Consider the following 23,754-nt stretch of genomic DNA (forward strand, 5'->3'; position numbering starts at 1 on the left):
TGTGTGTTCAGGGCCAGCGTCTGAACCAGGGTGGTCGTTTCTTCGGGCGCTGCTGGCGTGCAGGAGACGTGGTGGGCTGCATGATCAACATGGAGGACAAGTCCATGATCTTCACCCTCAACGGAGAGATCCTCATCACCAGCAGCGGCTCCGAACTCTGCTTCGCTGACTTTGAGACCGAAGACGGTGTGTGTGTGTGTGTGTGTCTGTGTGTGACTGTGTGTGACTGTGTGTGACTGTGTGTGACTGTGTGTGACTGTGTGTGTGTGTCTGTGTGTGTGTCTGTGTGTGACTGTGTGTGACGGTGTGTGTGTGTCTGTGTGTGACTGTGTGTGTGTCTGTGTGTCAACCTTCTCTCACTGCTGTCTTCCTGTTCCATCGTGACTCTCGGCCGTGGGAGCAGCGACAGGCTGATGAGTTAACCTCAGACAGCCACGCTGTGAAATGACTGAAAAATAAGTGCCTCCCCCATTATAAAATGACCTCATTTAATGTGACAGTCGTAAATTGCCTTTTAGTAAAAGGTGGATGAGAGAGAGAGAGAGAGAGAGAGAAGAGAGAGAGAGAGAGAGAGAGAGAGAGAGAGAGAGAGAGAGAGAGAGAGAGAGAGAGAGAGTGAAAAATAAGTGCCTCCCCCATTATAAAATGACCCTCATTTAATGTGACAGTCGTAAATTGCCTTTTAGTAAAAGGTGGATGAGAGAGAGAGAGAGAGAGAGAGAGAGAGAGAGAGAGAGAGAGAGAGAGAGAGAGAGAGAGAGAGAGAGAGAGAGAGAGAGAGAGAGAGAGAGAGAGAGAGAGAGAGAGAGAGAGAGAGACAGAGAGACAGAGAGACAGAGAGACAGAGAGACAGAGAGACAGAGAGACAGAGAGACAGAGAGACAGAGAGACAGAGAGACAGAGAGACAGAGAGAGGCAGCTGTGTGTTGTGTATCCGAGCTCTCAGCATGCTGACTGCTTGTGTCCTCTCCAGGGTTCATCCCAGTGTGCAGCCTGGTCTGTCTCAGGTGGGCCGCATGAACCTGGGCAAGGATGCCAGCACCTTCAGCTACTACACCATGTGTGGTCTGCAGGAGGGATTTGAACCGTTTGCCGTCAACATGAACCGAGATGTCACCATGTGGTTCAGCAAGCGTCTGCCCACCTTCGTGAACGTGCCAAAAGACCACAACTCCATAGTGGTAAGATCACACTACACAACTCCATAGTGGTAAGATAAGCAGATATGGCAGAACATCCTTCACTCAGTAGAAGTACAGATTCTCATGTTTAAAAAGACTCTGGTAAAAGTTTCACTCACATGGTGAAAGGAGAGGACTCTTGTTTCCAAACTTTTTTTCAAAGATATTTTTTAAACTTTTTTTTTTTTTTTTTTTTTTTTACCTTTAGAAAGTTTTTTTCCCCAAACTTGTTTTTCATTCAAATAGTATATATAGTTTTTTTTTTGCAAAACCCCTTTTCTTACGTTTTTTTCCACTCACAGTGAAAGGAGAGGAGAAGACTTTTTTCAAAACCTTTTTTTTTTTTTTTTTATATATATATATATTTTTTAAATACTAATTGATCTCTTGACCTTTTCCAAATCTAATGTTATTTGTTTAGCTCTTTTTTTTACAAGCCTGTTATGTTGCCCCCTCCCCCCCAGGTCAGCCGTATTGACGGGACGGTGGAGTCCCCCCCCTGTCTGAAGGTGTCTCTGCGGACATGTGTTCAGAGCGGCCAGGCTGACATGCTGTTCTGCAGACTCAGCATGCCCGTCGAGTTCCACCCTGTGTTCAAGACCAGCCCCGCCCTCGACATGAACGGCCTGCATGACGAAGACACCCTCAAGCTCAAACACAGGTCAGACACACACACTGTCTCAAGCTCAAACACAGGTCAGACACACACACACTGTCTCAAGCTCAAACACAGGTCAGAGACACACACACTGTCTCAAGCTCAAACACAGGTCAGAGACACACACACTGTCTCAAGCTCAAACACAGGTCAGACACACACACTGTCCCAAGCTCAAACACAGGTCAGACACACACACTGTCTCAAGCTCAAACACAGGTCAGACACACACACTGTCTCAAGCTCAAACACAGGTCAGACACACACACTGTCTCAAGCTCAAACACAGGTCAGACACACACACTGTCTTAAGCTCAAACACAGGTCAGACACACACACTGTTTCAAGCTCAAACACAGGTCAGAGACACACACTGTCTCAAGCTCAAACACAGGTCAGACACACACACTGTCTCAAGCTCAAACACAGGTCAGAGACACACACACTGTCTCAAGCTCAAATACAGGTCAGAGACACACACACTGTCTCAAGCTCAAACACAGGTCAGACACACACACTGTCTCAAGCTCAAATACAGGTCAGAGACACACACACTGTCTCAAGCTCAAACACAGGTCAGACACACACACTGTCTCAAGCTCAAACACAGGTCAGACACACACACTGTCTCAAGCTCAAACACAGGTCAGAGACACACACACTGTCTCAAGCTCAAACACAGGTCAGACACACACACTGTCTCAAGCTCAAACACAGGTCAGACACACACACTGTCCCAAGCTCAAACACAGGTCAGAGACGCACACACACTGTCTCAAGTTCAAACACAGGTCAGACACACACACTGTCTCAAGCTCAAACACAGGTCAGACACACACACTGTCTCAAGCTCAAACACAGGTCAGAGACACACACACTGTCTCAAGCTCAAACACAGGTCAGACACACACACTGTCTCAAGCTCAAACACAGGTCTGTGAGGTTGACCTCTGACCCCTCCCTCAGGTATCCTCTGAGGGCTGTGAAGCAAAGTGATGAGGCCAGACGGGTGGACTACAGCAGCATCACCACGGTAACACTGTCACCCAGTGATCAGAACTTTCTAGTCTGTACTACCATACTGAATGTGGGATAGCCATGGTGCTGTCCTTGGGTACAAGTTGGTAAAAAAGGGGGTAAATCTCAGTGGTAGAGCGTTTGGATAAAGTCAATAAATTAAATGAAGTGAAGCATTTGCTCTGTTAAAAGGAGAGTGGTAAGTGTTGGTGTGAGGGCTGGGTGGCTAGGCTAGGCTAGGCTTGGCTGGGTGTAGTGTGTGTGAGGGCTGGGTGGCTAGGCTAGGCTGGGTGTAGTGTGTGTGAGGGCTGGGTGGCTAGGCTAGGTGTAGTGTGTGTGAGGGCTGGGTGGCTAGGCTAGGTGTAGTGTGTGTGAGGGTTGGGTGTCTAGGCTAGGCTGGGTGTAGTGTGTGTGAGGGTTGGGTGTCTAGGCTAGGCTGGGTGTAGTGTGTGTGAGGGCTTGGTGGGTAGGCTAGGCTGGGTGTAGTGTGTGTGAGGGTTGGGTGTCTAGGCTAGGCTGGGTGTAGTGTGTGTGAGGGCTTGGTGGGTAGGCTAGTCTAGGTGTTGTGTGTGTGTGGAGGCTGGGTGGCTAGGCTAGGCTAGGCTGGGTGTAGAGGCTGCTGTGTGACTGGAACCTGCTGTCTTGCAGTACTACCACTCTCTCAGGGTGTTCGCTGGACAGGACCCTTCCTGTGTGTGGGTGGGCTGGGTCACCCCAGACTACCATTACTATAGCAACAACTTCCACCTCAGCAAGAACCGGACAGTCACGGTTACCCTGGGAGACGAGCGTGGGCGTGTCCACGAGAGGTGAGTGTGTTGCCAAGGAAACCCTGTTCTTCAGACCAGCATGAAGACCCTTCTCCTCTTCTCATGTTGTCTCATTTTTCTCTGGATGCTGTTCTCCACTCCTCCCTCCTCTCTTCTCCCTCCACTCCTGCCTCCTCCCTCCACTCCTCCCTCCACTCCCCTCTCCTCCCTCCTCTCCACCCTTGTCTCTCCTCCCTCCACTCCTCCCTCCACTCCTTTCTCCTCCCTGTCCTCCCTCCACTCCTCCCTCCTCTCCACCCTTGTCTTTCCTCCTCCACTCCTCTCTCCACTCCTCCCTCCACTCCTCCCTCCTCTCCACCCTTGTCTTTCCTCCTCCACTCCTCCCTGTCCTCCCTCCTCCCTCCAGTGTTAGGAGGAGTAACTGCTACATGGTGTGGGGGGGTGACGTGTGCAGCAGTGGTCAGTCTTCTCGGCGCAGTAGCGTGGACGTGGAGATAGGCTGTCTGATCGACCTGGCCACCGGCCTGGTCACCTTCACCGTCAACGGCAAGGACATCTCCACCTCCTACCAGGTACTCACACGCTCTCTCACCTGTCTCTCTCTCACTCACACACCGTGAGTGTGTGTATCTGTCTAGACACTCTGACCACCATCAGACAGCAACCATCTCTCATTCACATTCACCTGCCTGTCTGTCTGTCTCACTGGATGGTGCTATGTCTGTCTGTCTGTCTGTCTGTCTGTCTGTCTGCACCTAAGCCTGTCTGTCTGACGGTACTTTCCACAATGAGAGAACAGAATCTCCCATTTGAAGAGAGATCTTCTTAAGTTGTCCCTCGCAGAAACACAGGAAGCTTTAAAACTGCTCTGAGTCATCCTGCCAGCCTGCCTTCCCTTCAGGCTATCCTAGCATGGCCTGACACACACACACACACACACACACAGGTAAACGTGTATGTGCTGACTCACTATGTATATACACACACACACACATTAAGTGAGACTTAAAAACCTTGCAAAAAATCTCGTCTTGCTCAGCGGTTTCCTGCAAATCACATTCATCACATTTCTTCTTGCTGTCAGTGTTTGTGCTTTGAGGCCTGACTGGAGCACGTCTCTGTGTTCTGACTGGAGCATGTCTCTGTGCTCTGACTGGAGCATGTCTCTGTGTTCTGACTGGAGCATGTCTCTGTGTTCTGACTGGAGCACGTCTCTGTGCTCTGACTGGAGCATGTCTCTGTGCTCTGACTGGAGCATGTCTCTGTGCTCTGACTGGAGCATGTCTCTGTGTTCTGACTGGAGCATGTCTCTGTGTTCTGACTGGAGCATGTCTCTGTGCTCTGACTGGAGCATGTCTCTGTGCTCTGACTGGAGCATGTCTCTGTGTTCTGACTGGAGCATGTCTCTGTGTTCTGACTGGAGCACGTCTCTGTGCTCTGACTGGAGCATGTCTCTGTGCTCTGACTGGAGCATGTCTCTGTGTTCTGACTGGAGCATGTCTCTGTGTTCTGACTGGAGCACGTCTCTGTGCTCTGACTGGAGCATGTCTCTGTGCTCTGACTGGAGCATGTCTCTGTGTTCTGACTGGAGCATGTCTCTGTGTTCTGACTGGAGCACGTCTCTGTGCTCTGACTGGAGCATGTCTCTGTGCTCTGACTGGAGCATGTCTCTGTGTTCTGACTGGAGCACGTCTCTGTGCTCTGACTGGAGCATGTCTCTGTGCTCTGACTGGAGCATGTCTCTGTGTTCTGACTGGAGCATGTCTCTGTGTTCTGACTGGAGCACGTCTCTGTGCTCTGACTGGAGCATGTCTCTGTGCTCTGACTGGAGCATGTCTCTGTGTTCTGACTGGAGCATGTCTCTGTGTTCTGACTGGAGCACGTCTCTGTGCTCTGACTGGAGCATGTCTCTGTGCTCTGACTGGAGCATGTCTCTGTGTTCTGACTGGAGCATGTCTCTGTGTTCTGACTGGAGCACGTCTCTGTGCTCTGACTGGAGCATGTCTCTGTGCTCTGACTGGAGCATGTCTCTGTGTTCTGACTGGAGCACGTCTCTGTGCTCTGACTGGAGCATGTCTCTGTGCTCTGACTGGAGCATGTCTCTGTGTTCTGACTGGAGCATGTCTCTGTGTTCTGACTGGAGCACGTCTCTGTGCTCTGACTGGAGCATGTCTCTGTGTTCTGACTGGAGCATGTCTCTGTGTTCTGACTGGAGCATGTCTCTGTGCTCTGACTGGAGCATGTCTCTGTGTTCTGACTGGAGCACGTCTCTGTGCTCTGACTGGAGCATGTCTCTGTGCTCTGACTGGAGCATGTCTCTGTGTTCTGACTGGAGCATGTCTCTGTGTTCTGACTGGAGCACGTCTCTGTGCTCTGACTGGAGCATGTCTCTGTGTTCTGACTGGAGCACGTCTCTGTGCTCTGACTGGAGCATGTCTCTGTGCTCTGACTGGAGCATGTCTCTGTGTTCTGACTGGAGCATGTCTCTGTGTTCTGACTGGAGCATGTCTCTGTGCTCTGACTGGAGCACGTCTCTGTGTTCTGACTGGAGCACGTCTCTGTGCTCTGACTGGAGCATGTCTCTGTGCTCTGACTGGAGCATGTCTCTGTGTTCTGACTGGAGCACGTCTCTGTGCTCTGACTGGAGCATGTCTCTGTGCTCTGACTGGAGCATGTCTCTGTGCTCTGACTGGAGCATGTCTCTGTGCTCTGACTGGAGCATGTCTCTGTGTTCTGACTGGAGCACGTCTCTGTGTTCTGACTGGAGCACGTCTCTGTGCTCTGACTGGAGCATGTCTCTGTGTTCTGACTGGAGCATGTCTCTGTGCTCTGACTGGAGCATGTCTCTGTGCTCTGACTGGAGCATGTCTCTGTGCTCTGACTGGAGCATGTCTCTGTGTTCTGACTGGAGCACGTCTCTGTGTTCTGACCAGGTGGAACCCAACACCAAACTCTTCCCTGCTGTGTTTGTGCGACCGACAAGCCCCAATCTGTTCCAGTTTGAGCTGGCTAAAATCAAGGTACCCACATACTGAACTGTAGCTTCATACTCTACCTATATGCTCTACCTATATACTGGACCCCATACTCATTCTCCACCTCAGTGTGACCCATCAGTCTGACCATTGACCTTTGCTCCCTCCAGAACGCCATGCCCCTGTCGTCGGCCATCTTTAAGAGTGAGCTGAGAAACCCGGTGCCCCAGTGTCCCCCTCGTCTAGACGTCCAGACCATCCAGGCAGTCCTGTGGAGCCGCATGCCCAACACCTTCCTCAGGGTGGACACGGGCCGGGTCAGCGAGAGGCACGGCTGGGGGCTGCAGTGTCTGGAGCCGCTGCAGATGATGGCTGTCCACATCCCCGAGGAGAACAGGTACACAGATGCACACGGGTAGCGTGTTCGAGGAACACACGCACACACACACACTCACACAGGTACACACGCACACACACACGCTCACCCTCTGCTTGTGTCTCCCCAGGTGTGTGGACATCATGGAGCTGTCGGAGCTGGAGGAGATGAGGACGTTCCACCAGCACACCCTGAAGCTGTACGGGGCCCTCTGCGCCCTGGGCAACACCCGCGTGGCTCACGCCCTCTGCAGCCACCTCGACCAATCACAGCTCCTCTACACCATCGACAACCAGTACCTGTCGGGCGTGCTGCGTGAGGGCTTCTACAACGTCCTCATCAGCATCCACCTGGAGACGGCCAAGGAGGCGCGCCTCATGATGAACAACGAGTTCATCATCCCCGTCACCGCCGAGACGCGCTCTATATGCCTGTTCTCCAGCTCCTCCCACAAGCACCTCCCAACGTTCTCCAGCTCCTCCCACAAGCACCTCCCACCGTTCTCCAGCTCCTCCCACAAGCACCTCCCACCAGGGGTGGGGCTAAGCACCTCGCTCAAGCCCCGCCTCAACTTCGTCCCGCCCTGCTTCGTGAGCGGCCAACGGGACCCCCCGAGCTTCAGCCCTCAGATCCCGCTGGACGCGCTGAAGGAGAAGGCCATCTGCATGCTGACGGAGGCCGTGCAGGGCGGAGGGCACCACATCAGGGACCCTGTAGGGGGCAGCGTGGAGTACGAGTTTGTGCCCATCCTCAAGCTGATAGGCACGCTGCTCACCATGGGCGTGCTGGGCAGCGAGGACGTGCAGAAGATCCTGCTCCTCATCCACCCCAGCGTGTTCGAAGACACGAGCGAGGAGGCGGTTGCCGCGGTAGCGGAGGCGACGGAGAAGGAGGGGCTGAAGGGGGCGGAGGAGAAGGAGGTTGAGGCGGGGGAGGAGGAGGAGGCGAGAGAGGCCAAGCAGCCAATGAAAGGGCTTCTGGAGAAGAGACTGCCTGAGCCGGTGAAACGACAGGTAACCCTCAGATCTGATCCAGGGTCAGGTAACCCTCAGATCTGATCCAGGGTCAGGTAACCCTCAGATCTGATCCAGGGTCAGGTTTCCTTTTACCAACTTTTTTACTGAGAGAAAACCCAAGCTGACCTTAAATCTGTTCCTACTGTGGTGATGTTTTCATCCAGGAAACTGACTGATGACAGAGGTCCACTGCTCTGATCTCACTATCTCCCCCCCCTCCCCTTCCCCTCCTAACATTTATGGCCCCGTTCTAAAGCACCCGCACATGAAAGGCTCAGTATCATCCTGAAGTCATGTTCCCTCATCTCGCCCTACATCAGAGACGTGCCGTTACTCTGCTATCAGACACACCTGTTATCTAAGCGCTTACAGGTGTGTGTGTGTGTGTGTGTGTCCTAGATGTGTGAGCTGCTGCACTACTTCTGTGACTGTGAGCTGAAGCATCGCGTGGAGGCCATTGTGGCCTTCTCAGACCGCTTCGTCTCCAAGCTGCAGTACAACCAGAAGTTCCGCTACAACGAGCTGATGCTGGCCCTCAACATGTCCGCTGCCGTCACCGCCAGGAAGACCAAGGAGTTCCGCTCTCCTCCCCAGGAGCAGGTACACACCTGTGCGACTATGCGACCAAAATGTGTACGGGTGCGACTAAATTTTTTCCTAGGTCGCACCGGTGCACCTAACCTCCTCGCATCCGCTGTCTCTCCACAAACGAAGCGTTTGTTATCCTAAAACGGCACTGACACTCATGGTTGGATCATATCGTGGTCTAAACCAATCAGAGACAGAGATGGGGCGGGTCTTTGCCTCTGATTGGCTGTGGTCCAGATATTCCTGTAGCTCCGTGCTGTGTGATTGAAATTACGACCTGAGCACCAGAGAGTCAGTTTAGCAGACCTGGGCATTGTATGGCCCGCGGGCCATAACCGGCCACAGGCTGTCTCAATCCGGCCCGCGTGAGGTAAATCAAAAATTAAAAATAAATAAATGTGTTGAGCGGTAGTAAATATGTAGTCCTGAAAGACTACAGTGATCAGGCGATTTACATATGTGCGCTTGCGCAACCTCACCGACAGGAGAGTTAGCTGTTGGTTAGCCCTCGAAAATGAAAAACTTTGCCACTGATTAACTTTTAACAAGACATGGACTTCTAAGTATCTGTTTACTGAGGTCAAAGTGAAAGCTGTGAAGAAAAAAAACTAACGCGGACATAATAAGAACTTGACTGATTCAGTGGGCGCGGGCTGATGGTTTGCTAGTTGAACTGCAGACCCTGATCATTACCTGTCAGCTGTCCTTTGCATATCCACCTCAGACATTCAGACAGATTTCGATGCACTTGTTCAAGCCCACTGGATTTCTCTCACAGAACAAAATTAACTGAAAAAACGTATTGCTTTTTGTATAAAGTTGATCAATTCCACATCTTTAACATACTGCAAAACAACTTTTCAGTGTTTGTGAAGATTAACTGGTTACAAATAAAATGAAACACTGTTGTTGCTGTTTATACTGTTTATTACTTCTATAATCTTTCCTATTTGACCTACACCAAAATCTAAAATATTTATATAAATATTTACAGAATATCCTTATTCTTCTGATAACCAGTAGCAGCTGATCAAAATATATACTTTACTGCTTTTTACAATGGGAGAAAATGAATAGTGAGCAAATTGATGAGGCCCTCCAACACATTTCAGGTTTCTCATGTGGCCCCTTGTAAAAATGAATTGCGGACCCCTGAGTTACGGAGCTGGGCCATGGAGCTAACCCATGGAGCTAGGATTTTGATGCTAGGGAGAGTGTGGCAAGATGATTTAGCCAAGGCCATAGGGCAAGAAGGCCAAATTACAGGTGTTGGCCATCTGAAGGGCCTGCGACAGCAAGGTGGGACCCGCTATAAGACTTTGAGCCATGAAATGTTAGGTCTCAGTTCAGGGAAGCACTTTTAAACAGTAGCACTTTCTATTTTGAAATGTTTTATTTTGCTTAAAATGTTTTAGTTTGGTAGCTCAGTGAAGCACTAAAAATATTTATATATATAGGCTACAGTATGATTGTGCTTCAAATAAAAAATAGGCCTATATTTACCTACACCTTATTCTTGTTTAAGATCATTTACATAATATATATGAATGTATATGGAGCGTGATAAAAAGGTGACCTTGAAATTGTGGCGACGCAAGGAAAAATTTGGGTGCACCTAAATTTTGTGCTGGTGCACCTAAATAAAAAAGTTAGGCGCACCAGTGCAACCAAGGCAACAAGTTAGTCTGGAGCCCTGCTTCTCTCTACAGACCAGGTTGCTGGGGTTAGGGTTAGGGTCGCTGGTTCCCTGTGGAGGTGAGGGGGGCTGAGGCCTGTGCAGAGCTGTGCCCCAGGCAGCGTGGAGGTGAGGGGGGCTGAGGCCTGTGCAGAGCTGTGCCCCAGGCAGCATGACTGGGACGTTTACCAATAACAACTTAGCACTCTCTCCACCTGACTTTTGATTGATTCCAGTCTGATTAACCCTGCCCTGCCCCTGAAATAACCCCAGATTTAATGACATAGATGATAGGTACCTTCTTTTGTAATTATGGTGTTGGAGAAAGTCACAGGCCAGCAGTTTTATCCAGACGCTGGCCCCTGCCTCATAACTCAGCTTGGGGTTTTGAACCGCTGCCCACCTTCTGAGAACATGGCTGCAGGCATCTGTCTGTGTTAACCTCATCACACTGTTATCACAGACAAGGCTCACATCAGTTCAGAGCAAACTTGGAGAGAGAGAGCAGAGGGAAGGAGAGATGAGAGAGAGAGCAGAGGGAAGGAGAGATGAGAGAGAGCAGAGGGAAGGAGAGATGAGAGAGCAGAGGGAAGGAGAGATGAGAGAGAGCAGAGGGAAGGAGAGATGAGAGAGCAGATGGAAGGAGAGATGAGAGAGCAGATGGAAGGAGAGATGAGAGAGAGAGCAGAGGGAAGGAGAGATAAGAGAGCAGAGGGAAGGAGAGAGTGAAGGAGAGATGAGAGAGAGAGCAGAGGGAAGGAGAGATGAGAGAGAGAGCAGAGGGAAGAAGAGATAAGAGAGCAGACGGAAGGAGAGAGTGAAGGAGAGATGAGGGGGGATGGGTGATGGAAGGATACAATGACAGCAGTTCAAATGTGGACATTTTCAGTAATTGATAACAATTAAAAGCCAATACTTTTATGATGAAGACACTGTTCTCGTTGTCAGTTAAAGGTCACAGGTCAAACGGAGTCACCTGCAACAAGGAGCCCTGTTGCCGTCCCTCTCTGATGATGAGAGGCTGGCTGGAGAGTTAGGTGCAGAGGAACGATATTGCTCCTCATGATCAACTGTTGATGAAATTCCTGCTTGGTTTGTATCATCTGCTGGTCTCCTAGGCAGTGAGCTGAGCTGAGAGAGGGCTTTGAGCTCTTAAACCTAGAGAGAGCTCTTTAATGTGAGTGTGCCCTCCACGGCCCAGCCTCAAGGCTGCGCTAATCCATCCCTCTCTGCTGGGTCATCCCCACGGCAACAGGTTCACAGGTAGCATGGTTCTACTCTCCTCCATCTGAGGAGGACAGGAAGGACGAGTCCTAGTCCCCCTCATCCCCTCCCCGTGCCTCTCTCCTGTCCTCCCCTCTACCAGCCTGTAACCCTCTCTGTGTGTGTACGTGTGTGTGCGTGTCCAGATCAACATGCTGCTGAGCTTCAGTTCTGGGGAGGACTGCCCCTGTCCAGAGGACATCCAGGAGGAGCTGTACAACTTCCACAAGGAGCTGCGTCTGCACTGCGGTAGGACACACACACCACACACACACCACACACACACCACACACCACACACCACACACACACACACACCACACACACACTCAGAGACTTAGCTACACTGATGCACCTCAACGGTTTTCTGTTTGTTGGCTGGAAAACTACCTCTTGATGCTGTGACGGTAAACTCACAAAAAGAGAACACCACACAGACAACATCAAGGTGTAATTAAAATCAAACATCAAAATTGAATCATTCAGAACAAATTTGATATAATACCTGCACGGGTAACAAAAACTACCGTAACTAAGATGAGGGTGTCTTGTTCCCCTGACCAGCTCCCTCCTTCTCTACCTGCCTCTCTCTCTGGTTCTCTCTCCCTCCCTCTCTCCCTTCCTCTATCTCTCTTACACATGCTGCAGAAGTGTCATAGTTCAGTGCCTCACTAGATTGTTCTGACACCTTGATGTTTTGATAAATAATTGAATAGTGTTTCTCCTTGGGGCAGCTGCCAGTATAATGGCTTTCTGAATCCTGCAGCCCTACACACACACACCAGAGACCAGGGGACTGACACACACACACACACACACACACACCAGAGACCAGGGGACTGACACACACACACACACACACACACACACACACCAGAGACCAGGAGACTGACACACACACACACACACACCAGAGACCAGGGGACTGACACACACACACACCAGAGACCAGGGGACTGACACACACACACACACCAGAGACCAGGGGACTGACACACGCACACACCAGAGACCAGGGGACTGACACACACACACCAGAGACCAGGGGACTGACACACACACACATCAGAGACCAGGGGACTGACACACACACACACCAGAGACCAGGGGACTGACACACACACACACCAGAGACCAGGGGACTGACACACACACACACCAGAGACCAGGGGACTGACCAATGAGGACAGGAAGACCACTAGGAGATTCTCCTGACTCCTGATGGAAGTGACCTCGAGGAAACGATGTTAGCTCTGGATGGTTGTTTATGTGTTCGTGTGTGCGTGCGGGTGTGTGTGTGCGTGCGGGTGTGTGTGTGCGTGCGGGTGTGTGTGTGCGTGCGGGTGTGTGTGTGTGCGGGTGTGTGTGTGTGCGTGCGGGTGTGTGTGTGCGTGCGGGTGTGTGTGTGCGTGCGGGTGTGTGTGTGCGTGCGGGTGTGTGTGTGTGCGTGCGGGTGTGTGTGTGTGCGTGCGGGTGTGTGTGTGTGCGTGCGGGTGTGTGTGTGCGTGCGGGTGTGTGTGTGTGCGTGCGGGTGTGTGTGTGTGCGTGCGGGTGTGTGTGTGTGTGCGGGTGTGTGTGTGTGTGCGGGTGTGTGTGCGGGTGTGTGTGTGTGCGGGTGTGTGTGTGTGTGTGCGGGTGTGTGTGTGTGTGTGTGCGGGTGTGTGTGTGCGGGTGTGTGTGTGTGTGCGGGTGTGTGTGTGTGCGGGTGTGTGTGTGTGTGCGGGGGGGGGTGTGTGTGCGGGGGTGTGTGTGTGTGTGTGTGTGTGTGCGTGCGGGTGTGTGTGTGCGGGGGTGTGTGTGTGTGTGTGTGCGGGTGTGTGTGTGTGTGTGCGTGCGGGTGTGTGTGTGTGCGTGCGGGTGTGTGTGTGTGCGGGTGTGTGTGTGTGCGGGTGTGTGTGTGTGCGGGTGTGTGTGTGTGTGTGCGGGTGTGTGTGTGTGTGTGTGTGTGTGTGCAGGCATCCCGATGGAGGAGGAGGAGCAGGAGCAGGACACGTCCATCACAGGCCGTCTCCTCGCTCTGGTCTACAGGGTCAAAGGTCACCAGCAGAGAACTGAGGAGACACCCACCAGACAGGAACAGACCACCCCCTGTAAGAGCCTCTTACTGTCACACTGTTACTGCTACTAGGGGGTATTGGCAAGTATCTTGCGATATGATATATATCATGATACACATGTTACGATTCAATACATCACGATTCATCACGATATCACTACGGAATCACGATACTTACTGAAGTGCTAAAGAAAACCTCAAATAATATTAGGCTATATACTTCAAAGGACAATATTTCGTTAATGGGGGTTAGCTAAAGATTTTCCTTTGATGTATATAGTCTTATACTACCCCTAATAAAAAAAATAACCACTCAATTGGAAATTACTTAAAACGTCTCAATTTAATATTAAGGATTGACCTTCAGGCTAATTTAGTCAACACAAGATACATTCTTAGAAAAACCTTAATCTTCTTAATATATTTTTTTTCATAAATAAAAGGTACATTCAAGATACAATAATTATATATATATAAAAATAAAAACACTGTTACACCCTGCTAAACTGTTACAGTTACACCCTGCTGCTGTTATTGTAACTGCTACTGTAGTTCTACTGGTATACCTGTATTATGGTTTAGTATGGTGTAGTATGAGTACTGTAATTGCTAGTGCTACTCTTAAATGCATTCAAAAGTAAAACGTATATTTTTCTGTTTAGGACTCTATCATGTTTACTTGCTCTAGCTGGTTAGAGAGAGAGAAACTGAAGGGATGTAGTCCAACTGCTATACAAGCCAGATGGCATCTGTCTGCTGTACGGCAGAGATGCCCAGTGGCAGTCATTTCCAATTCCATTTCTTTTTCAATGTTGTTATGGAGATGTGTCTGGAGGAGGGGGGGGCCTCTCGCTTGCTGCCTAGCCACGGTGGAAAACTCTGACTTCATCAGATTACACACTCACACCCCATATCACACACACACCCATAACACACACACAAAACACACACACACAGAGCAGTGATTGGTTCATCGATCTAGTTGTAATGAAGCCTTTCAGGGAAGCCCTTGTATCAGCTGTGTGAACTGATGACTGAGTTCAGTTCACAGTGACCCAGTATTCAACAGCACTGTTAATACATGTGAGTCTGTCTGTCTTACATAACTCTGCCTTAGTTCCGCTCTGCTGCCCACCAGCCATCGCCTGCTCATGAATGAGCTCACAAACGTATTTTCTTTACAAACCAAATAAAGGAAAGAATTCCTCTGATATTGCTCACATACAGCCTTGTCTTCAGAAAGAAGCTGTTGCTGAGCTCACGCACTAGAGTGTGTGACTAGAGTCCTCCAACTCTGAAAGGCAATTTTTTCTTTTCTAAACTCAAAGTTGGTTCATTGTATAATTCTGTATCTCTGAACCAAGTGTGTGAATCCAGTCTTTGAATGTGTTTTGCATGCGTTCTCTGGCTTAACACTGGTAACACTAGATAACAGAGGGACAAGCCAGGGAAGTGTATGCTGTAAGGAGCAGTCTGTCCAGGGTTAGTGTGTGTGCTGTAAGGAGTAGTCTGTCCAGGGTTAGTGTGTGTGCTGTAAGGAGCAGTCTGTCCAGGGTTAGTGTGTGTGCTGTAAGGAGCAGTCTGTCCAGGGTTAGTGTGCTGTAAGGAGCAGTCTGTCCAGGGTTAGTGTGTGTGCTGTAAGGAGCAGTCTGTCCAGGGTTAGTGTGCTGTAAGGAGCAGTCTGTCCAGGGTTAGTGTGCTGTAAGGAGCAGTCTGTCCAGGGTTAGTGTGCTGTAAGGAGCAGTCTGTCCAGGGTTAGTGTGTGTGCTGTAAGGAGCAGTCTGTCCAGGGTTAGTGTGCTGTAAGGAGCAGTCTGTCCAGGGTTAGTGTGTGTGCTGTAAGGAGCAGTCTGTCCAGGGTTAGTGTGTGTGCTGTAAGGAGCAGTCTGTCCAGGGTTAGTGTGCTGTAAGGAGCAGTCTGTCCAGGGTTAGTGTGCTGTAAGGAGCAGTCTGTCCAGGGTTAGTGTGCGTTCTGCAGACGGCTGGTGTTTTTGGGAGGGAAGGTTCTCCCTCTCCCTTCTGTGAACTCTAGGTCATGGGGTCATTGAAAGTGATTATTAAACACACAGCAGACTGGATAGTCAGGCAGGATATTTCCAAGCAATTGTTAAGTTCATGTTTATATATATATATAGCATGGGCAAAATGCTGTCACAGTAGTTGTAATGTTTCTGAGATGGTTATCTTGAATACGTCAAACAAACAGTATGAAGTACCTCACCAGCTCCAGGTGTGATGCTGTGTCTGTCCTCCGTGTGTCCACAGCCAACCTGAAGGAGCTGATCTCCCAGACCATGGTGAGCTGGTCCCAGGAGAGCCACATCCAGGACCCCCAGCTGGTCCGCAAGATGTTCAGCCTGCTGCGGCGGCAGTACGACGGCATCGGGGAGCTGCTGAGGGCCATGAGGAAGACCTACTCCATCTCCTCTGCCTCTGTCCCCGACACCATCTCCCTGCTGGCCTCGCTGGGCCAGATACGCTCGCTGCTCTCTGTGCGCATGGGCAAGGAGGAGGAGAAGCTGATGATTGACGGGCTGGGGTGAGAGGCAGCAGAGTGGGCTGGGTGTGTGGCAGCAGGCCTGGATGACAGGCAGCAGGGCTGGGGTGTGAGGCAGCAGGAGTGGGGTGTGAGGCAGCAGGAGTGGGGTGTGAGGCAGCAAGGCTGGGGTGTGAGGCAGCAGGAGTGGGGTGTGAGGCAGCAGGAGTGGGGTGTGAGGCAGCAAGGCTGGGGTGTGAGGCAGCAGGGCTGGGGTGTGAGGCAGCAGGGCTGGGGTGTGAGGCAGCAAGGCTGGGGTGTGAGGCAGCAGGGCTGTGGTGTGAGGCAGCAGGAGTGGGGTGTGAGGCAGCAGGGCTGGGGTGTGAGGCAGCAGGAGTGGGGTGTGAGGCAGCAGGAGTGGGGTGTGAGGCAGCAAGGCTAGGGTGTGAGGCAGCAGGAGTGGGGTGTGAGGCAGCAGGAGTGGGGTGTGAGGCAGCAGGAGTGGGGTGTGAGGCAGCAAGGCTGGGGTGTGAGGCAGCAGGGCTGGGGTGTGAGGCAGCAAGGCTGGGGTGTGAGGCAGCAGGGCTGTGGTGTGAGGCAGCAGGAGTGGGGTGTGAGGCAGCAGGGCTGGGGTGTGAGGCAGCAGGAGTGGGGTGTGAGGCAGCAGGGCTGGGGTGTGAGGCAGCAGGAGTGGGGTGTGAGGCAGCAAGGCTGGGGTGTGAGGCAGCAGGACTGGGATGTGAGGCAGCAGGAGTGGGGTGTGAGGCAGCAGGGCTGGGATGTGAGGCAGCAGGAGTGGGGTGTGAGGCAGCAGGGCTGGATGTGAGGCAGCAGGGCTGGATGTGAGGCAGCAGGAGTGGGGTGTGAGGCAGCAGGAGTGGGGTGTGAGGCAGCAGGACTGGGATGTGAGGCAGCAGGAGTGGGGTGTGAGGCAGCAGGGCTGGATGTGAGGCAGCAGGAGTGGGGTGTGAGGCAGCAGGGCTGGGATGTAAGGCAGCAGGAGTGGGGTGTGAGGCAGCAGGGCTGGGATGTGAGGCAGCAGGAGTGGGGTGTGAGGCAGCAGGGCTGGATGTGAGCCAGCAGGGCTGGGGTGGGGTGAGAGGCAGCAGGACTACTAATGGTTTGACTGGACTGAGCTTTGAATTTCTCTTGGCTTTTAAATCAGTGCTTGGATTTCCTCCCTGTAACTTTCTTGGCTGTGTGTTCTTCTGCTGTGGCTCTCAGGGACATCATGAACAACAAGGTGTTCTACCAGCACCCTAACCTGATGCGCGTGCTGGGCATGCACGAGACCGTCATGGAGGTGATGGTCAACGTGCTGGGAGGAGGCAAATCCCAGGTACTGACCTCCCTGCTAGCCTGCTACCCTGCTAGCCTGCTAGCCTGCTACCCTGCTACCCTCCCTGCTACCCTGCTACCCTCCCTGCTACCCTGCTAGCCTGCTACCCTGCTACCCCCTGCTACCCTGCTACCCTCTGCTACCCTGCTACCCTGACGGTGTTCAGAGGCCAGGCGCTAGACTGAACACCAGAAGGAGGAGCATGTTCACTCGGGAAGCCTCTCATTTAATTACATTTAGTCATTTTTTAGTCATTTGATTATCACTGTTGTTACTTGTGTGGTAAGATCTGACTGTGTTATCACTGTTGTTACTTGTGTGGTAAGACCTGACTGTTCCACAGGAAATCGCCTTCCCCAAGATGGTGGCGAGCTGCTGTCGCTTTTTGTGCTACTTCTGCCGGATCAGCCGTCAGAACCAGAAGGCCATGTTCGACCACCTGAGCTACCTGCTGGAGAACAGCAGCGTGGGACTGGGTGAGGACTGCAGGACTGCAGACACACCTGACCCCGTCCTGCAGGACTGCAGACACCCCTGACCCCGTCCTGCAGGACTGCAGGCTGCAGACACACCTGACCCGTCCTGCAGGACTGCAGGCTGCAGACACACCTGACCCCGTGACACGTACATACACACACAAAGTAGAAAATAGTCCAAAGGCAAAGGACAGTCCAGCAGCTAGACTATTGAAGCATCTGGCCTGTAGAGTGATGATACTGCCCCCTGCAGGCTGGCCTGTAGAGTGATGATACTGCCCCCTGCTGTCAGGCTGACACAACTCTGCTGCCAGCACACCTGGACATGATTCACTGGAATGACTACTAAGTGTATTATAAACTGCTGTAGTAACTGCTGTGTGTGTGTGCGCCTCCCAGCCTCCCCAGCCATGAGAGGCTCCACCCCGCTGGACGTGGCGGCTTCTTCAGTGATGGACAACAACGGGCTGGCCCTGGCCCTGGAGGAGCCCGACCTGGACAAGGTAAAAGAGCCTTCCATCGCTTGCATTCATTGTAAATGTCATATCACTATTACTTAATATAAATTAAATGCTAATGGGGACTCCTATGTATTGGTGTGTGTGTGTGTGCGTGTGTGTGAGCCAGGTGGTGACGTACCTGGCTGGCTGTGGTCTCCAGAGCTGCCCCATCTTGCTGGATAAGGGCTACCCAGACATTGGCTGGAACCCCATCGAGGGCGAGCGCTACCTCTCCTTCCTGCGCTTTGCTGTCTTTGTCAACGGTAGCACTTCCTGTCAGCTGGGTCCTGATGGAGACAGGGGGTGGAGGTCTGGGAGAGGGGTGTCCTGGTAGACACAGGGGCGTCCTGGTAGACACAGGGGTGTCCTGGTAGACACAGGGGCGTCCTGGTAGACACAGGGGCGTCCTGGTAGACACAGGGGCGTCCTGGTAGACACAGGGGCGTCCTGGTAGACACAGGGGCGTCCTGGTAGACACAGGGGCGTCCTGGTAGACACAGGGGTGTCCTGGTAGACACAGGGGTGTCCTGGTAGACACAGGGGCGTCCTGGTAGACACAGGGGTGTCCTGGTAGACACAGGGGCGTCCTGGTAGACACAGGGGTGTCCTGAGACAGGGGTGGAGGCCTGGATGGGTGAGTAAGGCAGAGAGGGGGTCTGGGATGGGGGGGTAGTGGGAGAGAGGGGGTCTGGGATAGGGGGGTAGTGGGAGAGAGGGGGTCTGGGATAGGGGGGTAGTGGGAGAGAGGGGGTCTGGGATGGGGGATGAGGCTCCCTAATAGCTGGAGGTGTTTAGTCTCTGCTAGAGTTTCCTGTCAACCGGGGGGGTTGGGCACTATCAGCTCAGTGGAGGTCCTGGGAGCTGGAAACATTCCCTGGCTGTAACACTTGCACCAGCCATTAATTTGAATCCTGACAGTGATGGAGCAGAAAAAGTGGCGATACGTTGGCAAGCACTCTCTAAATGAGCCTTCTGTCTGGGCCTTGAGAGGGCTGGGGCTCTGGAGGGGGAGAGGTGTGGGGGTGTTGCTGATGTCAGGGTAGTTTATGCTATGTATGTGGTTTCTTCCCACTTGCAGTTTTATGAGTCTTGAGTGTGTGTGTGGAGTCTGCTCGCAATGTGCCAGTATTGAATCTTCTGTATGCGTGTCTGCACCTCTGTGTGTGTGTGTGTGTGTATCCCTGTGTGTGTGTGTGTGCTCCAGGTGAGAGTGTGGAGGAGAACTCCAGTGTTGTGGTGAAGCTGCTGATCAGACGTCCAGAGTGTTTCGGTCCGGCCCTGAGGGGGGAGGGTGGGAACGGCCTGCTGGCTGCCATGAAGGAAGCCATCAAGATCTCAGAGAACCCCGCCCTCGACCTGCCCAGCGCCGCCCAGGGAGTCAGCTCAGACATGTGAGACCCCTGGGACACATGGCTAGCAGCCTGTTAGCATAGCGGGTGGAGCGGGTGGATGGTATTTATACTGAGAAGTGAGCTTAACCATTTCAACTTGGTTACATTAGCATAGTTAGCATAGTTAGTATATAGGTAACATGGTTAGAATTGGTAGCATAGTTAGCGTGTGTAGCATAGTTAGTATGTGAGTATAGGTAGTATGTGAGTATAGGTAGTATGTGAGTATAGTTAGTATGTGAGTATAGGTAGTATAGTTAGCATAGTTAGTGTGTGTAGCATAGTTAGTATGTGAGTATAGGTAGTATGTGAGTATAGGTAGTATGTGAGTATAGTTAGTATGTGAGTATAGTTAGTGTGTGTAGCATAGTTAGTATGTGAGTATAGGTAGTATGTGAGTATAGTTAGTGTGTGTAGCATAGTTAGTATGTGAGTATAGTTAGTGTGTGTAGCATAGTTAGTATGTGAGTATAGGTAGTATGTGAGTATAGGTAGTATGTGAGTATAGGTAGTATGTGAGTATAGGTAGTGTGTGAGTATAGGTAGTATGTGAGTATAGGTAGTGTGTGAGTATAGGTAGTGTGTGAGTATAGGTAGTGTGTGAGTATAGTTAGTGTGTGAGTATAGGTAGTGTGTGAGTATAGTTAGTGTGTGAGTATAGGTAGTGTGTGAGTATAGGTGGCATTGTTTGCAAAGTTAACATAGCACAGGCAGACAGCATGATGTTAGCTGGGTGTGTGGGATGTGGGACACTTGGTAACCCCCCCCCTCTCTGCGCAGCTCTGGTGAGGATGAGGAGGAGGAAGAGGTGGTGCACATGGGCAACGCCATCATGTCCTTTTACTCTGCTCTCATCGACCTGCTGGGGCGGTGCGCCCCTGAGATGCACGTGAGTGCCCCCCTACACACACACACACACACACACACACTGACATACACACTCTTACACACGGTCACACACACATTGATACCGTTGGGGTGTTGAGCAGAGCAGGGTTTCTGAGCAGCTCTCTCTCCCTGCAGCTGATAAACAAGGGTAAGGGGGAGGCTCTGAGGGTGCGAGCCATCCTGCGCTCCTTGGTGCCCACCCAGGACCTCGTGGGAATCATCAGTCTACCCTTCAAGATGCCCACCGTCAACAAAGGTGCTTCCAGCTCCCAGCGGCCTAACACACACACACCGCAATATCTCAGATCTGTTATACTCTGGGAAACCAGACACACACACCCACCACCCTGTTAGTGAACACTACCCTGCCTGCTCGCCAAGAACCCAACCACTCAGCCGTGTGTGTGTGAGCCTGTGTGAGCCTGTGTGAGCCTGTGTGAGCGTGTGTGTGTGTGTCTGGGTGAGCCTGTGTGTGTGTGTGTGTGCGTGTGTGCGTGTGCGTGTGCGTGTGTGTGTGAGCGTGCGTGTGTGTGTGTGTGTGTCTGGGTGAGCCTATGTGTGTGAGCCTGTGTGTGTGTGTGTGTGTCTGTGTGAGTGTGTGTGTGTGTGTGTGTGTGTGTGTGTGTGTGTGTGTGTGCACCTCCCCAGAAACTCTCCCATGCTGCCTTGCTCCTAATGAATACACATGGTTCTCTTAATCAGAAGAGACGGTGTGATGCACAGGCTTCCTTCTGAATGGGTCCTGGTCCAAGCACAGTTAATAATACACCACAAAACACTGTTAATACACCACAAAACACTGTTAATACACCACAAAACACAGTTAATACGCCACAAACACTTAATACACCACAAAACACTGTTAATACACCACAAAACACTGTTAAAATGCCACAAAACACTGTTAATACACCACAAAACACTGTTAATACACCACCAAACACTGTTAAAATGCCACAAAACACTGTTAATACACCACAAAACACTGTTAATACACCACAAAACACTGTTACAATGCCACAAAACACTGTTAATACACCACAAAACACTGTTAATACACCATAAAACATACAATTTGAAAAGAACCAAGACAAACATAAAACCCACAGTTGTTCATTGTCCTTTTCTCCCTCTGTTTCCTCTCCTTCCTCTTCCCTGCCTCCCTGCCTCCCTACCTCCCTGCCTCTCTACCTCCCTGCCTGCCTCCCTGCCTGCCTCCCAGACGGGGAGGTGACCGAGCCAGACATGGCGGCCAGCTTCTGCCCGGACCACAAGGCCCCCATGGTGCTGTTTCTGGACCGTGTGTACGGCATCGAGGACCAGGGCTTCCTGCTGCACCTGCTGGAGGTGGGCTTCCTGCCCGACCTCAGGGCCTCCGCCTCCCTGGACACGGTAGGAGGGCCTGGACTGGGCTGGTCGGGGGGGTGGTGGGTGGGTCTGGTCTGCCTTAACGTACATGACCCACGACCTCTAGTGAGACTGTGTGACCTTTGTCTTCTCTCCTGCAGGAGGCACTGAGCACCACAGAGATGGCCCTGGCCATGAACCGTTACATCGGCTCAGCCATGCTGCCCCTGCTGACTCGCTGCGCCCCGCACTTCTCTGGCTCAGAGCACTACGCCTCGCTGGTGGACTCCACCCTGCACACCGTCTACCGGCTGTCCAAAGGCCGCTCGCTCACCAAGGCCCAGCGCGACGCCATCGAGGACTGTCTGCTGGCCGTGTGCAGGTGGGCAGCCCTCACCCGCTCACCCTAATCACCTTGACACTGACCTGCCTGGGTCATGCTGGATGTGAGCTGGTGGATGAATAGGGATGGAGCCTGGCTGTGACCTGTGACCTGTGTTCCCAGGCTGTGACCTGTGACCTGTGTTCCCAGGCTGTGACCTGTGACCTGTGTTCCCAGGCTGTGACCTGTGACCTGTGTTCCCAGGTACCTGAGGCCCTCCTTGCTTCAGCAGCTGCTGCGGAGGCTGGTGTTTGATGTTCCTCTGCTGACCGAGTACTGCAAGATGCCTCTCAGGGTGGGGAAGCATCGCCTGTCTCTCCTGCTCTCTCTCTCTCTTCCTGCTCTCTCTCTCTCTTCCTGCTCTCTCTCTCTCTTCCTGCTCTCTCTCTCTCTTCCTGCTCTCTCTCTCTTCATGCTCTCTCTCTCTTCATGCTCTCTCTCTCTCTTCATGCTCTCTCTCTCTTCATGCTCTCTCTCTCTCTTCATGCTCTCTCTCTCTTCATGCCCTCTCTCTCTCTTCATGCTCTCTCTCTCTCTTCATGCTCTCTCTCTCTCTCTCTTCATGCTCTCTCTCTCTTCATGCTCTCTCTCTCTTCATGCTCTCTCTCTCTTCATGCTCTCTCTCTCTCTTCATGCTCTCTCTCTCTTCCTGCTCTCTCTCTCTCTTCATGCTCTCTCTCTCTTCATGCTCTCTCTCTCTTCATGTTCTCTCTCTCTTCATGCTCTCTCTCTCTTCATGCTCTCTCTCTCTTCATGCTCTCTCTCTTTTCCTGTTTTCTATCCTGTCTCTCTCTCCCTGCTTCTCTCTGCCTTGTTCTGTTTCTCTGTCTCTCTGGGCTGTTGAGCAGCCTGGCTATGTAGTCTATGGTACAGTATAGGAGAGGTTGATTAAAGCAATGTTGACTGCTTTGCCCCAAGGGATTGTGGGAAGTGTAGTAACAGGTGACTGGCTTATGTATGCCGGTACAACACATTTTCTGATGTTTATCTCGTTTGTTGTGTGCACACCAAGGGACGAGAGAATTAATTTCCCTCAGCGCTGCTTTGTTATATATCCTGTTTGAGATGTTTGGCTCGGGGCCAGACTGTTCCAGCACACAGCAGCAGGGAGGGCTGGTTCAGTATCCTGCTGCCCCTTCTGCCCCTCTTCCCTGCTGCCCCTTCTGCCCCTCTTCCCTGCTGCCCCTTCCTTCCCTTCTGCCCCTCTTCCCTGCTGCCCCTTCTGCCCCTCTTCCCTGCTGCCCCTTCCTTCCCTTCTGCCCCTCTTCCCTGCTGCCCCTTCTGCCCCTCTTCCCTGCTGCCCCTTCCTTCCCTTCTGCCCCTCTTCCCTGCTGCCCCCTTCTGCCCCCCTGCTGCCTCCCTCCTGCCCCCCTCCTCACCTG

The 23,754-nt window shown here is 52.0% G+C and overlaps 1 protein-coding gene across 1 annotated transcript in view; it reads left to right on the top strand.

The window, feature by feature from the left end:
• The window catches only part of LOC134026995 (ryanodine receptor 3), a 108,550-nt gene that overhangs the window by 51,264 nt on the left and 33,532 nt on the right, over window positions 1-23,754 (top strand). The window contains 24 exon segments of the mRNA XM_062470094.1: window positions 12-186; window positions 974-991; window positions 994-1,181; window positions 1,646-1,842; window positions 2,806-2,872; window positions 3,505-3,665; window positions 4,033-4,198; window positions 6,560-6,646; window positions 6,772-6,998; window positions 7,108-7,990; window positions 8,393-8,593; window positions 11,666-11,768; window positions 13,474-13,608; window positions 15,839-16,112; window positions 17,274-17,388; window positions 17,732-17,864; window positions 18,264-18,367; window positions 18,492-18,627; window positions 19,569-19,755; window positions 20,536-20,644; window positions 20,779-20,899; window positions 21,866-22,035; window positions 22,152-22,372; window positions 22,577-22,667. Of these exon segments, the coding sequence (XP_062326078.1) occupies window positions 12-186; window positions 974-991; window positions 994-1,181; window positions 1,646-1,842; window positions 2,806-2,872; window positions 3,505-3,665; window positions 4,033-4,198; window positions 6,560-6,646; window positions 6,772-6,998; window positions 7,108-7,990; window positions 8,393-8,593; window positions 11,666-11,768; window positions 13,474-13,608; window positions 15,839-16,112; window positions 17,274-17,388; window positions 17,732-17,864; window positions 18,264-18,367; window positions 18,492-18,627; window positions 19,569-19,755; window positions 20,536-20,644; window positions 20,779-20,899; window positions 21,866-22,035; window positions 22,152-22,372; window positions 22,577-22,667 (4,269 nt within the window).

Source organism: Osmerus eperlanus, chromosome 9, assembly GCF_963692335.1.
Source record: "Osmerus eperlanus chromosome 9, fOsmEpe2.1, whole genome shotgun sequence".
NCBI classification, from domain to species: Eukaryota; Metazoa; Chordata; class Actinopteri; order Osmeriformes; family Osmeridae; genus Osmerus; species Osmerus eperlanus.